This window comes from Chenopodium album, chromosome 25 (genome assembly GCF_948465745.1).
Source record: "Chenopodium album chromosome 25, dcCheAlbu1.1, whole genome shotgun sequence".
Taxonomy (NCBI): Eukaryota; Viridiplantae; Streptophyta; class Magnoliopsida; order Caryophyllales; family Amaranthaceae; genus Chenopodium; species Chenopodium album.
Genome location: NC_137858.1, coordinates 21,023,398 through 21,035,660, shown reverse-complemented (window position 1 = coordinate 21,035,660; position 12,263 = coordinate 21,023,398). Strand labels below are relative to the sequence as shown.

Sequence of the window (12,263 nt, the reverse complement as noted above, 5' to 3'; positions counted from 1 at the left end):
ACAGACTCAGTCTGGTGTAAGGCTTTCCCACCAACTCTGGAGGGGCTGGCAGCGGAATGGTACGGCGCCATCCCCAAATGTTCTGTATACTCGTACAACCAGCTGAAGAGGATGTTCATGGAGCATTTCATAACCTTGGTGGACAGAACCAAGATGACAACCGAGCTGATGTCCCTTGGTGGGACTGAGAAGGCCCGATCCAAGGAGAGGGCCAATGCTTGGGAAGTTTGATCAGTATACCCCACTAAGGGCACTAACCCATTCCAGATCTCACATATTCAGCGTGAATAAGGCTGATGATAAGTGGCAGAGGCCTCCAAGGATGGTAAACAGGAGTCGTGATACTAGTAAGTGGTGTGACTTTCATAGGGACTATGGCCACACCACTGAAGAATGCACGCACTTGAAGGACAACATAAAGGACTTAGTCAGGAGAGGATACTGGAGTCAATTTAAGCAGCGTGATGACCCTTCCAGAAGAAGGGAGGAGGATAGAGCGGGTCGAGCTGACGGCAGAGGAGGTCATAGGGGCCCAGCCGGAAACAAGGATAGAGATGGCAAGTTAGAGGGCAGGGTGTACGTGATCAGCGGGGGTCCAGTACATGGAGGCACAATTAATAGAGCGTAGGTTGACCTGCAGGCAATGATACATCAAATAAACGACAATGATAAGCGTAGATGGCCACCTCTTCCCCCTCAGCCACGAGCTACGTTTGATGAGTATGACCAGAAGGCATAATTTACCCTTATGATGACCCGCTAGTGGTGACAATGGGAATTGCAAACTGGGAGGTGGATAGAATACTGATAGACGGAGGCAGCTCAGCCAACATCCTATACATCAGTGCGTTCAATGAGCTGAAGTTGGACAGAAAAGACCTGAAGAGAGTAATCTACGAGGTCACCGGGTTTAATGGCTTGGGCTTACCCCAGAAGGCATAATCGAACTCTTAGTCCGGGTAGGAGAGAGGTTAAGAAGGCGTGATGTCCGAGCAGAATTTCTCGTGATAAACTCCCCTTCACCCTACAATGTAATCATGGGAAGACTGCTCATCCACAAGATAGGAGGGGTGGTATCCACCTACCACCTGGCCATGGCTTACATAACTAATGAGTGAAGGTCAGCAAAGCTCAGGGGAAGCTAGAAGACAACCCAACAATGTTACATAACTGCCTTAAAGCAGCCTGCCAAAACCAGACAGCAGCCCGATTCCGAGAGAAGGCTCCTTGAGCAACCTGAGAGGAAGTCGAGGAAAAGGAAGCGTGAAGAGTATCACAGGGAAAAAGATAAACAGAAGTTGGCAATGAAAATCTTCGAGCCTGCAAAAGAAGAAATGGCCAGACCACTTCCCAGCGAGGAGCATGTCACAGTCGAGCTCACAGAAGGTGATCCCTCGAGGACGGTGAAAATTGGGAAAGACATCGATCCAGGAGTAGGGGTGCACCTCATAGAGCTGTTGAGAAAGAATAAAGACATTTTTGCATTTTCCGCAGATGAGATGCCCGGAATTGACTTAGCAATCATGGTGCATAGGCTGAATGTGAAGGAGGATATTAGTCTAGTCAGGCAGAAAAAGCGAAGCTTCTCCACGGAGAAAAACCAGGCAATCCAGGAAGAGGTGGAAAAACTCTTGGAAGCAGGATTTATTGAACCCTGTGACTATCCAGAATGGTTAGCCAACGTGGTCATGGTGAAGAAGGCAAATGGCCAATGGAGAATGTGTGTTGATTTCACGGATCTTAATAAGGCCTGCCCGAAGGACTGTTACCCACTACCACGGATAGATTAACTGGTAGACTCAACCAGTGGGCACGCCCTGCTAAGCTTCATGGACACCTTCTCAAGGTACCATCAGATCAGCCTGCGCGAGCCAGACAGGCAAAAAACTGCATTCATTACTGAAGGGGGAGTGTATAATTACATAGCTATCCCCTTCGGGCTGAAGAACGCTGGAGTAACTTTTCAGAAGGCAGTGGATAGAGTGTTCCTTCACTAGAAGGGAAGAAATGTGGAAGTATACGTTGACAACTCAATTGTTAAGAGCGTCACGCAGGCTGGACATATCATGGATCTGGAGGAAACATTTGCCACCCTGAACAAGTATAAAATCAAGCTCAACCCGAAGAAATGTGTCTTTAGAGTGAGCTCGGGAAAGTTCTTGGGTTTTCTGATCAGCGAGAGAGGGATAGATGCCAACCTAGAAAAGGTCGAAGTAGTCCTCAGTCTGCCCGAGCCTAAGAGCATCAAAGATATCATGCGGTTGACAAGCAGAATGGCCGCACTGACCAGATTCATCAGCAAGTCAGTAGACAAAGCCTTGCCATTCTATCAGCTATTGAAAGGAAACAGAGAATTCAAGTGGGGGACTAAGGAGAAAGAAGCCTTTGAGGGTATTAAGGAACATCTGACTAAGCTCCCAACAATGATCAGGCCCGGAGCTGAGGGAAAAACTGCAGTTGTACATCTCAGCGTCAATACAGACAATCGCAGCCGTTCTGCTGGTAGAAAGACAGAAGCAACAAAGGCCGATATATTTCGTGAGCCACGTGCTGACCGAGGTAGAGCAAAGGTACCCCCTGGTAGAGAAGCTAGCCTTCGCAGTGGTCACAACAACAAGAAAGCTAAAACCATATTTTGACGCGCATATAATAGAGGTCCTTACAAACCACCCGCTGGAGAAAGCATTACAAAAGATGGATGCATCGGGTAGACTCTTAAAGTGGGTAATCGAGCTTTCTGAGTATGAATTCGAGGTCAAGCCTAGAGCAGCCATCAAGGCACAAGCTTTAGCAGACTTCATAGTGGAAGCCTCCTATGAGGAGAAAGAAGATGACATTGGGGTCTGGAAGGTGGAAGTGGATGGATCCTCAGCCCAAACGGGGAGTGGGGCAGGAGTCATAATGACGTCTCCAGAAGGAAACGTATTTGAGTATGCCATCTCCAGTTCAAAGCGTCTAATAATAAAGCAGAGTACGAGGCGACGCTGGCAGGCCTACGTATGAGCCTCGCAGTCGGAGCCCGCAAAGTACACCTGCAGACTGATATTCAGCTCGTTGCCAGCCAACTACAGGGGGCCTATGAGATAAGGGAAGCCACTATGATGAAATATGTAACCAATGTGAAAAAACTGACAGCCTAGCTAGTCCATTTCCAGATAGACTTGGTCCCCAGAGCAGGAAACTCTCAGGCTGACGTCTTATCTAAGTTGGCCAGCTCCACCTTACAAAGCCTCACAAGAACAGTGATGGTCGAAGTGTTAGAGGAAAGCAGCATTGCTGAAAAGGAGCAGGTAAACTGCGTTGGGAGTCAGAGAGCCTGGTTCTCAGACATCTTGGCGTACAAACTTCATGGCTCGCTGCCCGATGATGAAGTACAAGCTAAAAAGGTGAAGAAAGACGCAAATTGGTATGTAGTGATGAATGGAGAGCTCAACAAGAAAGGATTCTCAAAGCCACTGCTGAGGTGTATTCTAGAATGGGAGCAGGAGGGCATTATGGAAGAAGCCCACTCCGGAATATGTGCCAACCATATTGGCGGGAAAGCATTGAGAGTTAGAAAAGGGGCATATATTGGCCAACTCTCACGCAAGACGCACTAGCATATGTTAAAAAATGCGACCAGTGTCAAAAATATTCACTAGTCATAAATCAGCCAGCAAACGATCTGACTCCAATCCTCAGCTTGATCCCGTTCGCTCAGTGGGGAATGGACATATTGGGATCTTTCACCGCTGGGTCAGCGGGCAGGAAGTATCTCATTGTTGCAATAGATTACTTTACAAAGTGGATAGAAGCTGAGCCCACCAAGTACATAAAGGCAACCCAGGTCAGAACATTTATATGGAATAGTATCATCACTAGATTCGGGGTGCCACAGTGCATAGTCTTTGATCATGGGTGTCAATTTGACTGTGACACCATAAAGGACTACCTGGGGGATATGGGCACCAAGTATGCAACCCGCAGAGCAATGGCCATGTAGAAGCAGCAAACAAGCTGATCTTGACAGCCCTACAGAAGAAGCTAGAGGAGTACAAGGGCCTGTGGGCAGACTTAATCCCAGAGGTCTTGTGGGCAAACATGACCACTGAGAAGGAGTCAACCAGTAAAAGCCCTTTCACCCTGGCCTACGGGGCTGATACAGTTGTCCCTGTGGAAGTGCAAATCCCCAGCCTGAGGATACAACACTATGAGCAGCAAGGAAATGAAAAGCGCATGCTGGAAGAGCTAGACTTCCTGCCAGAAATAAGGCTAAAAGAAGCCCTTAAGCTGGCAGCCCAAAAGAGCAGGATCTCAAAAGCTTTCAACAAAAGGGTTAAGCACAGGGAGCTCCTGCCAGGAGACTTAGTCCTCAGGAGGACAGCAGCAGTTGGAAGAGGAAATCAGCACGGGAAGCTGTCAGCAAACTGGGAAGGCCCTTTCATCATTCACGAGCAGGTTGGACCAGGAGCGTTCCTCCTTGTAGATCAAGAAGGTCAGGTCTTAAGAAACAGTTTCAATGCTGATGTGTTAAAGAAATATTTTGTTTAAATAGCCTGAAATATAGCTGTTTCAAGTTCGATAAACCTTTATTCAGTCCATGTTATGTTAACTACGGCATTTGAGCCATTTTTATTCAAATGAAATACAAGCCTCTGCATGAGGAGTATATTGCATAAATTTGTTTAATATGGTATGCCCAAGCATTATATACTAACATGCATAAATCAAACAAGAATAATAACAAAGTGTTAGAGGCAAGAAGCACTTTAGCGCAAAATGGCAAAGTAAAAGCATCCCTCCTTTAATCCTCACCTCACCTGCAAAAAGCAAAACAGGGCACCACCTCGGGGACGCCTGAGGGGGGAGCCTGACACGTTCAGCTTGAGCAGGGGAGAAGAGAGGAAAAGAAGAAGATGAGCTACATGGGCAACACTAAGGCTCTCTTAGTCCCATTCAGCCCATCTCTTTGAGGGGGAGAGGAAAGGAGAAGACAGTCAAGCAGTAAGCCCTTACAAAAAGAAGTAAGCAGGCAATAAACAAGCTGAATGACATAAATAAGTCGCAGCATAAACAAGCTGAATGACATAAATAAGTCGCAGCATAAATAAGCTGAACGGCACAAATAAGTCACAGCAAAGCAAGCTGATGACACAGACAAAATAAGCAAAAAGCTGATCGACACAAACAAGCCCCAGCAAGGATAAGTCAAACAACGCTCAATCAAATATATCAACCAGCACGCAGACGAAGCCTTTGATCAAAGCCAAGTGAAGTGCACAACGCACAAACACTTGAAACAGATAAAGTAGGAAGGACAAAATATAACAAAGTCCCTACTAAAGCACAGCAGAGCGCAAAAGAAGCAGAAAAGCGCTAGGCAGCTAAATTAAAAAAACAGGAAGGCCCAACCTACGAGGCCCCACCAAACGTAATAAAGAGCAAGCATGCAAACAATGAAATAGACAGCAAGAAAAGCAGCAAGAGGAGATCATAAAGAACATACATTATAAGACTGAACCCCTTCCCACCAAGGCAGAGTAAACATTCAGCAGGTCAGTCACAGAACAAATAAAGCTGAGCCCTCATCCACCAGGACAAGGAAACACTCAACGGGTAAAGCTAGAGGATCACAAATTCAAGTTAAGCTGGACAGACCCAACAACAAAAGAAAAAGTATTCTGAAAATACACAGAGAAACATAATCTTTGGCAGCTATACACCCCAAAGATAGTAACAAAAACTACCTAGTTACAACAGATCTGGGTGAGGGAAACTCAGAGGAACCACTAAAGTAGGAGGGTGACAGCTGCCATAACCTTTATTGATCATTAGTCAGAGACTCCACTCCAATAGCTGCAGCAACGTCAGGGCAGAGAGGCACCTCCAAGTTCAGCACGGCCTGGTCGGGGATATTCCTTCTCCACTGACAGCAAGGCATTGGACAAATCCCCCAAAGACATAACAAGCTGCAAGAAAAGCAGAAAAAAATAGTCAGCCAAAGTGGGAGTTAACAAAAGAAGTTAACAATAAAAAAAAATAAAATATAATAATAAGTAAAGCAAGACAGTAGCAACAAAACAAGCAGAGAAAAGGCGAAACGGGAAAAAGAAAAGCCAAAAGTAGAGACTAACCTTCTACAAATCATGGCAAGCAGTAGCTGTTGGAAGGCTGACTGAGCTGCGCGTAGAATCCGCAGGGAGACGAACCCCCTGAGTCAAGCGGTATCCTAGAGTACCACCCTTTTGAGGGTTGTCTACAAATAAAGACTCATCAGCCCTCACATTCATCAAAGGCCGAAAGGGAGCGTTCTCAGCTCTAGAAGGACAGAGTATTGGGCGAAGATGAATGTCAATAGGGACCTCAGCAAACTCAATGGCCCCAGTAGGGCGAAAAGTCCCTCCAGCAGAGAGTGAGGACGCAGAAAGAGGATTCTCAAAGGCATCACCCAAGAACTGGTGAATGCAGTGGTTAAGTTCACTGGAGTTCTGAGTGTCTCCCCCACCAACGTTCCCACCTGGAAGCCCAGTGTTGGCAGACGTGGAAGCAAGAGGGTCTGGGCCAGGAGAAGTGCGAGCCTTTTTCGCCTCTGGCTCATCCCCAGCAAGGGCAAAAGACATAGGATCGTCCTCCAGGTCAATCACTCGACGATCCTGCTGGAGAGAGCCCGCAGCCCGAGAGAGCCCACCCCGAGTGGCGCTTCGGAGTCGCCCCCTCAGCCCGTAGGGACGCGGTGGGATCCTTGGAAGCTCCATGGCAGATTCATCAGGGAGCTGAAAATCAGTAGCTGCAACAGAAGGAACTGTAGTGTCCTTCGCAGCAGTAGTATCATCAGTAGAAGTAGGAAAGAGCAGAACATGCTCAGCAGAGGAAATATGTTTTTCACCCGCAGCAGTGGTCTCAATCCCCTTAGAGGGAAACTGGAGAACACTGTCAGCAAAATCATCGGCAGTAGCCTTTAGTTCTTCAGAAGCTTGTTCATGTTGCCTTTTGGCAGCAGAAATTTGAGGTGCCACCCGGCCGGAAGCCGCGACAGACTGCTTCTCAAGGGAAGCAGTAGGCGCCACTAACGCCTCAGAATCTGAAGCCATCTTTCGAGGTGCAGGGCGAGTATCACGCCTACTCCCAACAGTAGAAGACGAAGGCTCAGGCTCAGCGCGGCTGGACCCAGCACGCTCACCAGTAGCCACGGTGCCAACAACAGCCCGTAGCTCAGCAGGAGCCAAACGCACCTCGCCCTTCAGGGAACCCGCAAACAGCTCCAACGTATCAAAGAGCTAAGGAGGGTTCTCAGGAGTGGCAGTCAAAGGGTCCTTCCAATTATCGATTAGCCCGAGCATGCGTTTGTCCAACTTGTCATAGCCTTAAAACACAAAATGACAAAAAGTCAAATAAGGCAGGGAGGCAAGAGCAAAATAAAAAAAAATTAAAAAAAAAAGAAGAAAAGACAAAAAATAGAAAAAAGGCAGAAAGCAGAAAGAGCTTACCAGACTCATGTGTACGACACAAACGCATGGCAGAAAGCTGCTCATTACCCACGATGTAAATTGAGTTGGGCAGCCAGACCTTAGGAAACTTGGAGTCACCTGTCCCCGCTCCCTACATAGCCTCAAAAGCTTTTGTCTCACGAGCAGGTTAAGAGGGAGAAACTACTACCCCAGCCATGTTGGTGCGAATCTCTCTGAAGTTGCGCGGAGCAGCAAAATTGGAAGGCACCCTCACCCAGAAGAACTTGCCAGTCCATTAGGGGTGAGCACGGATCGGATATCCGATCTGAAGTTGGATTTCGGATCGGATATCCGTATCCGAAAATGCAAATATTTGATATCCGTATCCGATCCGAAATCATCGGATATCCGAAGATCCGGATATCCGAAAACTTCGGATCGGATAGTTCGGATATCCTATATCCGAACCTTTTAATGATTTGGTTTTTTTACACGAATAATTATCTTAAAATAATAATTTATTGTCAAAATTAATTTGTTTTTAAAGGCAATTCATGACTGCAAACTCAAACTCATAATTACAAGCTATAATTCTTCATATAATTTGAGTTTAATAATTCTACAAATTTTAAAATATAACAATCCACAAATTTCAAAATCTAAAATCAAAGATTAACAATAACACATACCAATAGAAAGCAGAAAAAACAGAAACCCAAATAACAAAAAAGCAAAATTAATTCTCTGTTAAAATGGAATAAAAATTAAAAAAAAACCTTTGTAATTATGTCTATTATACAAGACAAATAAAAAAACCAAATTAAATGAAAAAAAATGTAGATCTTGAGTGATGATGACGAAGACGACGAGAGTTGAGACTTGTGAAAGGCAAGCTTCTAGTTGTGACTTGTGAGGACGACCAACGACGAAGACACGATGGTTTGTAGATCTAAGAGGTTGAAATTGAAAGGCGAGAGGTCTGAATTGTTGAGGGATTTTGAGGAAATAATGTTTAAGGAGAGAGTGAACTAGTATAGTGAAGCAGCCATGAACTCATGAAGAGGAAAGAGGACATCTGAATTTTGGGAGAGTAAGGAGGAGAGAGAGAGAGAGAGGGGGGGGGGGGAGAAGGAGGAAACGGCTGAATGAAAGAGGAGAGAGAAATAATTAGATTATTAGGGTTTGGTACTTGGGCCTTTGGGGAAATGGGGAATTTCTAAAACCTGATGGATATTAGTAGGTTTTGATTTTTTTCGGATATTCGGATATCCGAAATCGAAATTTTCGATATCCGATATCCGATCCGATATCCGAAATATTCGGATCGGATATCCGATCCGAAAATCTTTTCGGATCGGTTATCCTAAATTTTCGGATCGGATGCGGATCGGATTTTCGGATTTTCGGATTTTCGGATAGTTTTGCTCAGCCCTACAGTCCAGTTCCTGAAACGCCCAAGTTTTGGGTAGGACAAGACTCTACTCTCTTTGGGAGCAACATAGTACCACCCTGGCTCAGTCCCAGAAGCTGATCCTTTTCAGGCTCATAAGAGACTTGAACAAATGCAGGGACTCAGGGTACCTTCGAAACCTCAGAAACCACAGTAGACAAATCAGGGTGTGAAGGGAGGCAGAGTGCACCAGAGATATGCAGATGTTAAAAGCACATAGCAGCTTCTCTAAGGTAGGGTCCAAGGGGAACCTCAAGCCCAAGTCTAGCTGCGAGGCAAACATAGCAATATGACCTGCAGGAAGGGCTGATAACTTTGCACCGTTAGCAGGTAGAACCAGCTCGTAGCCCTCCCCAAAACCGTAAAACTTCTGCCCAACAGCAGTCAGGTCCAGTCTCTCAGTGTCCTTACGCCAACTGCAATCTAGAACAAAGTTCTTAGGCCCATAACACTTGTCACCAAGGAAGAATTCAGTCTTGCCCTCCTCTACGGGCTCAACAACATAAGTGGGCTGAAAGTCGAAGTATGAGCGGTCATCAGGAGACTCAGCCATTCTACTTGATTGAACTGCTGGGGAAGGAGAAGGTGATGGAGTCCTAGTATTCCCACCGCGCACTACATAATAATCAAACCGATGCATGTCAGCCATGTCATCAAGCCAAGCAAAACTGTTTAAAGGCTGAACATGGGGAATGGGGCTTACAAGAGACACATCAGGGGGATTGGCCTTAACAGCATCAGCCAACATTTTATGGTGCATTGCGCGCAACCTCAGGCGAGTAAGATGGGAATAGGGAATCCCATCCAGCGTAAGCACTCGCTCACAGTAAGGATCAAAGAAATCAGGACGGGGTCTACGCTGGAATGGGCGAAATGCACTACCCTCAGCGAGACGACTACTGCCCGACCCAGACGCAGCAGCAAGAGTCACATCAGTACTCATCCCGCTCGCAGTGGGGGGAAGGTCAGGAGGCATAACAATTTGTAAAGGAGTAGGAGACATAGAAGAAGTGTGCGCAGGGCGCTCACCTGAATGAGAAGATCGGGAAGAAGAGGAATCCGATCCTGTGGCCATTTGAGGCTCACTCATATTCTGACTATCAGAGGCGTCAGACATTATGAAATCTACAAGGGAATACAGGCCCGCAAAGGAAGGAAAAAGCAATGGGGCACGAGAAAATCAAAGAATCAGTTTAGAAATAATGAAAGAATAAGTAGAAAAAAGCCAAGAACGCAAATACAACAACAAAAGAGAAGAAATGGGAATAGCGACAATCGGGAAGAATCAAAAGGCACAATCTTGCGAAGAAAAAGTAAAAAGAAGCAAAATTGGAAAAATACAAACAACAAAAGGTACAAAGTAAGTACCTTTAAGAAAAAAAGTTGTAGAGACAACAGAGTACAACAACAATGGCAGAGATAAAAGCCCAAGCAAGACAAAAGTTCGAATCTGCAATTAAGAAGAACAAAGAAGGAAAAAGTTAACAAAACAGCAAGAATTAAAGGAGAAAACGCAAGTAAAGCGAAAATTAGGACAAAAATAAAGACGAAGAAGCAAGAACTTACCACAACAATGGAGGATCGGAGACGCTTGACAGAGGAAGAGCAAAGAGCGAAAATTTCAAAATGCCAAAATAACGAAGAGGGAAGATGAAAAAATTAGAGGCGTAAAAGAAATAAGTGAAAGAGGGGGACAGTGAAATTAATATGGAGTAAATGGGCAGTTAGACACAAGGCAAAGCCAAACCGCCATGTCTCTTCAGTAAAATAAAACTAACAGCCCGGATTGCCAACACGTGTCCCACTCATGCAAATGTGATTCCCGGTCAAAAAAAAAATTCTTGAGAAGAGAGCACTTCAGTGGGAGTGATCGAAAATTCTCTCTGCAAGCTCGTCATTTCTCAGACTTCAGCGGGAGTGATCGAAAATCCTCTCTGCAAGCTCGTCATGTCTCAGACTTCAGCGGGAGTGATCGAAAATCCTCTCTGCAAGCTCGTCATTTCTCAGACTTCAGCAGGAGTGATCGAAAATCCTCTCTGCAAGCTTGTCATCTCAGACTTCAGCGGGAGTGATCGAAAATCCTCTCTGCAAGCTCGTCATTTCTCAGACTTCAGCGGGAGTGATCGAAATTCCTCTATGCGAGCTCGTCACTTCCTAAGTCAGGAACTAATGTCACCATACAAGCAATAGGGCAACGGACTCAGTAATAGCAATACCTGACCTCCCAAGTCTCCAGGGCGCCTCAACACCCTAGAGACTTGAGGGGCTAGGAGTGTGCAGGTTATTTCAGTCAAACGACCCGTTGAGTCAGGGCCGATAAGGCTACACGCTCAGAACATCTGACATGAAAGAACCTCACGCCATCTCTTGAGGGGCTAGTTGTAGGGGATAGCTCCTGCTGAGCTATTCCTTCCAGCTGGGCTCAGTTGAGAAGAACGTTCTTACAGGCAAAGAGTCGGCATGAGTGACCTCATACCACCTCTTGAGGGGTTAGTTGTATAGGATAGCTCCCGCTGAACTACCGCCCAGCCCCTAGGGTGCGCACTCACCGCCGAATAAGCCACTAAAGGAGGGCTCATCAGCCCGGCAGAGTCAGCCCGCAGGGCTGACCAGGCTAAACTCTCCACGAAGGAGATAGTACGCCTATAAATAGAGGGTAAAGTACAACGGAAAAGAGGTTAGACACTAAAGTTATTACACTCTCTACATCTTTCTAAGTACACTTTCTCTCTCTAAACACTCTCTAACTTAACCTTCGGAGGGGGGTTCCTCGAGCCACCCCCGAGGGCAGTTTACGTGTGCTGCCTTATGTACGTAGTTGACGGGACCTAGCTCACCCAGCAGAACCCTTGGATCCACACCTGGAAAAACATCTATAGAGGTAAGTCAAGGGTCAAACCACTAGGAACGGTTATGTTCAAGTATTTCTAATCAATTGCGTAAGTTAGGTCGAAGTCAAGAGGAGAAGAGGTAACACTAATCAACTACCAAAACCAAAAACCAAACAAATGAAACACTAGGGGATAGGGATCAACATGCATTCATAATGATAATCAAGCAAATTTGGGAACTAAGCAATCCAAGCAATGTGAAGACAAATAGTAGGAGCAATTAGGAGCATTCAATTAATCATCCTCATGTTCTCTAACCTAGATTTCTTTAGTGTTAAACCATAAGAAGAAACATAATCAAATTCTCAACCAATTATGATGAAATCGATATCAAGTGGTCATGTCAACTAATTCAATCATGCAATCAAGTTTAGCATCATGGTTAACTAATCCAATCAAATTAGACAACATGCAAACCTCTAATATTACAAAATAGATAGGAATTTTATTACAACACAATTGATAGGAATGGTGTCCTTCGAACAAGTGTATTAT

At 45.6% G+C, this 12,263-nt stretch overlaps 1 protein-coding gene across 1 annotated transcript; it reads left to right on the top strand.

Annotated features, from left to right (window-relative positions):
• Positions 1-4,080: 4,080 nt before the first annotated feature.
• On the top strand, positions 4,081-4,546 carry LOC145613864 (uncharacterized). The gene is made up of 2 exons (XM_081668905.1): positions 4,081-4,437; positions 4,535-4,546. Exons 1-2 carry the CDS (start codon positions 4,081-4,083, stop codon positions 4,544-4,546), a joined length of 369 nt encoding a protein of 122 aa, XP_081525031.1.
• The last annotated feature ends 7,717 nt before the right edge of the window (positions 4,547-12,263 follow it).

Excerpts from the sequence above, each read along its gene's own strand:
- LOC145613864 (XM_081668905.1), top strand. The coding sequence starts at position 4,081 with ATGACCACTGAGAAGGAGTCAACCAGTAAAAGCCCTTTCACCCTGGCC.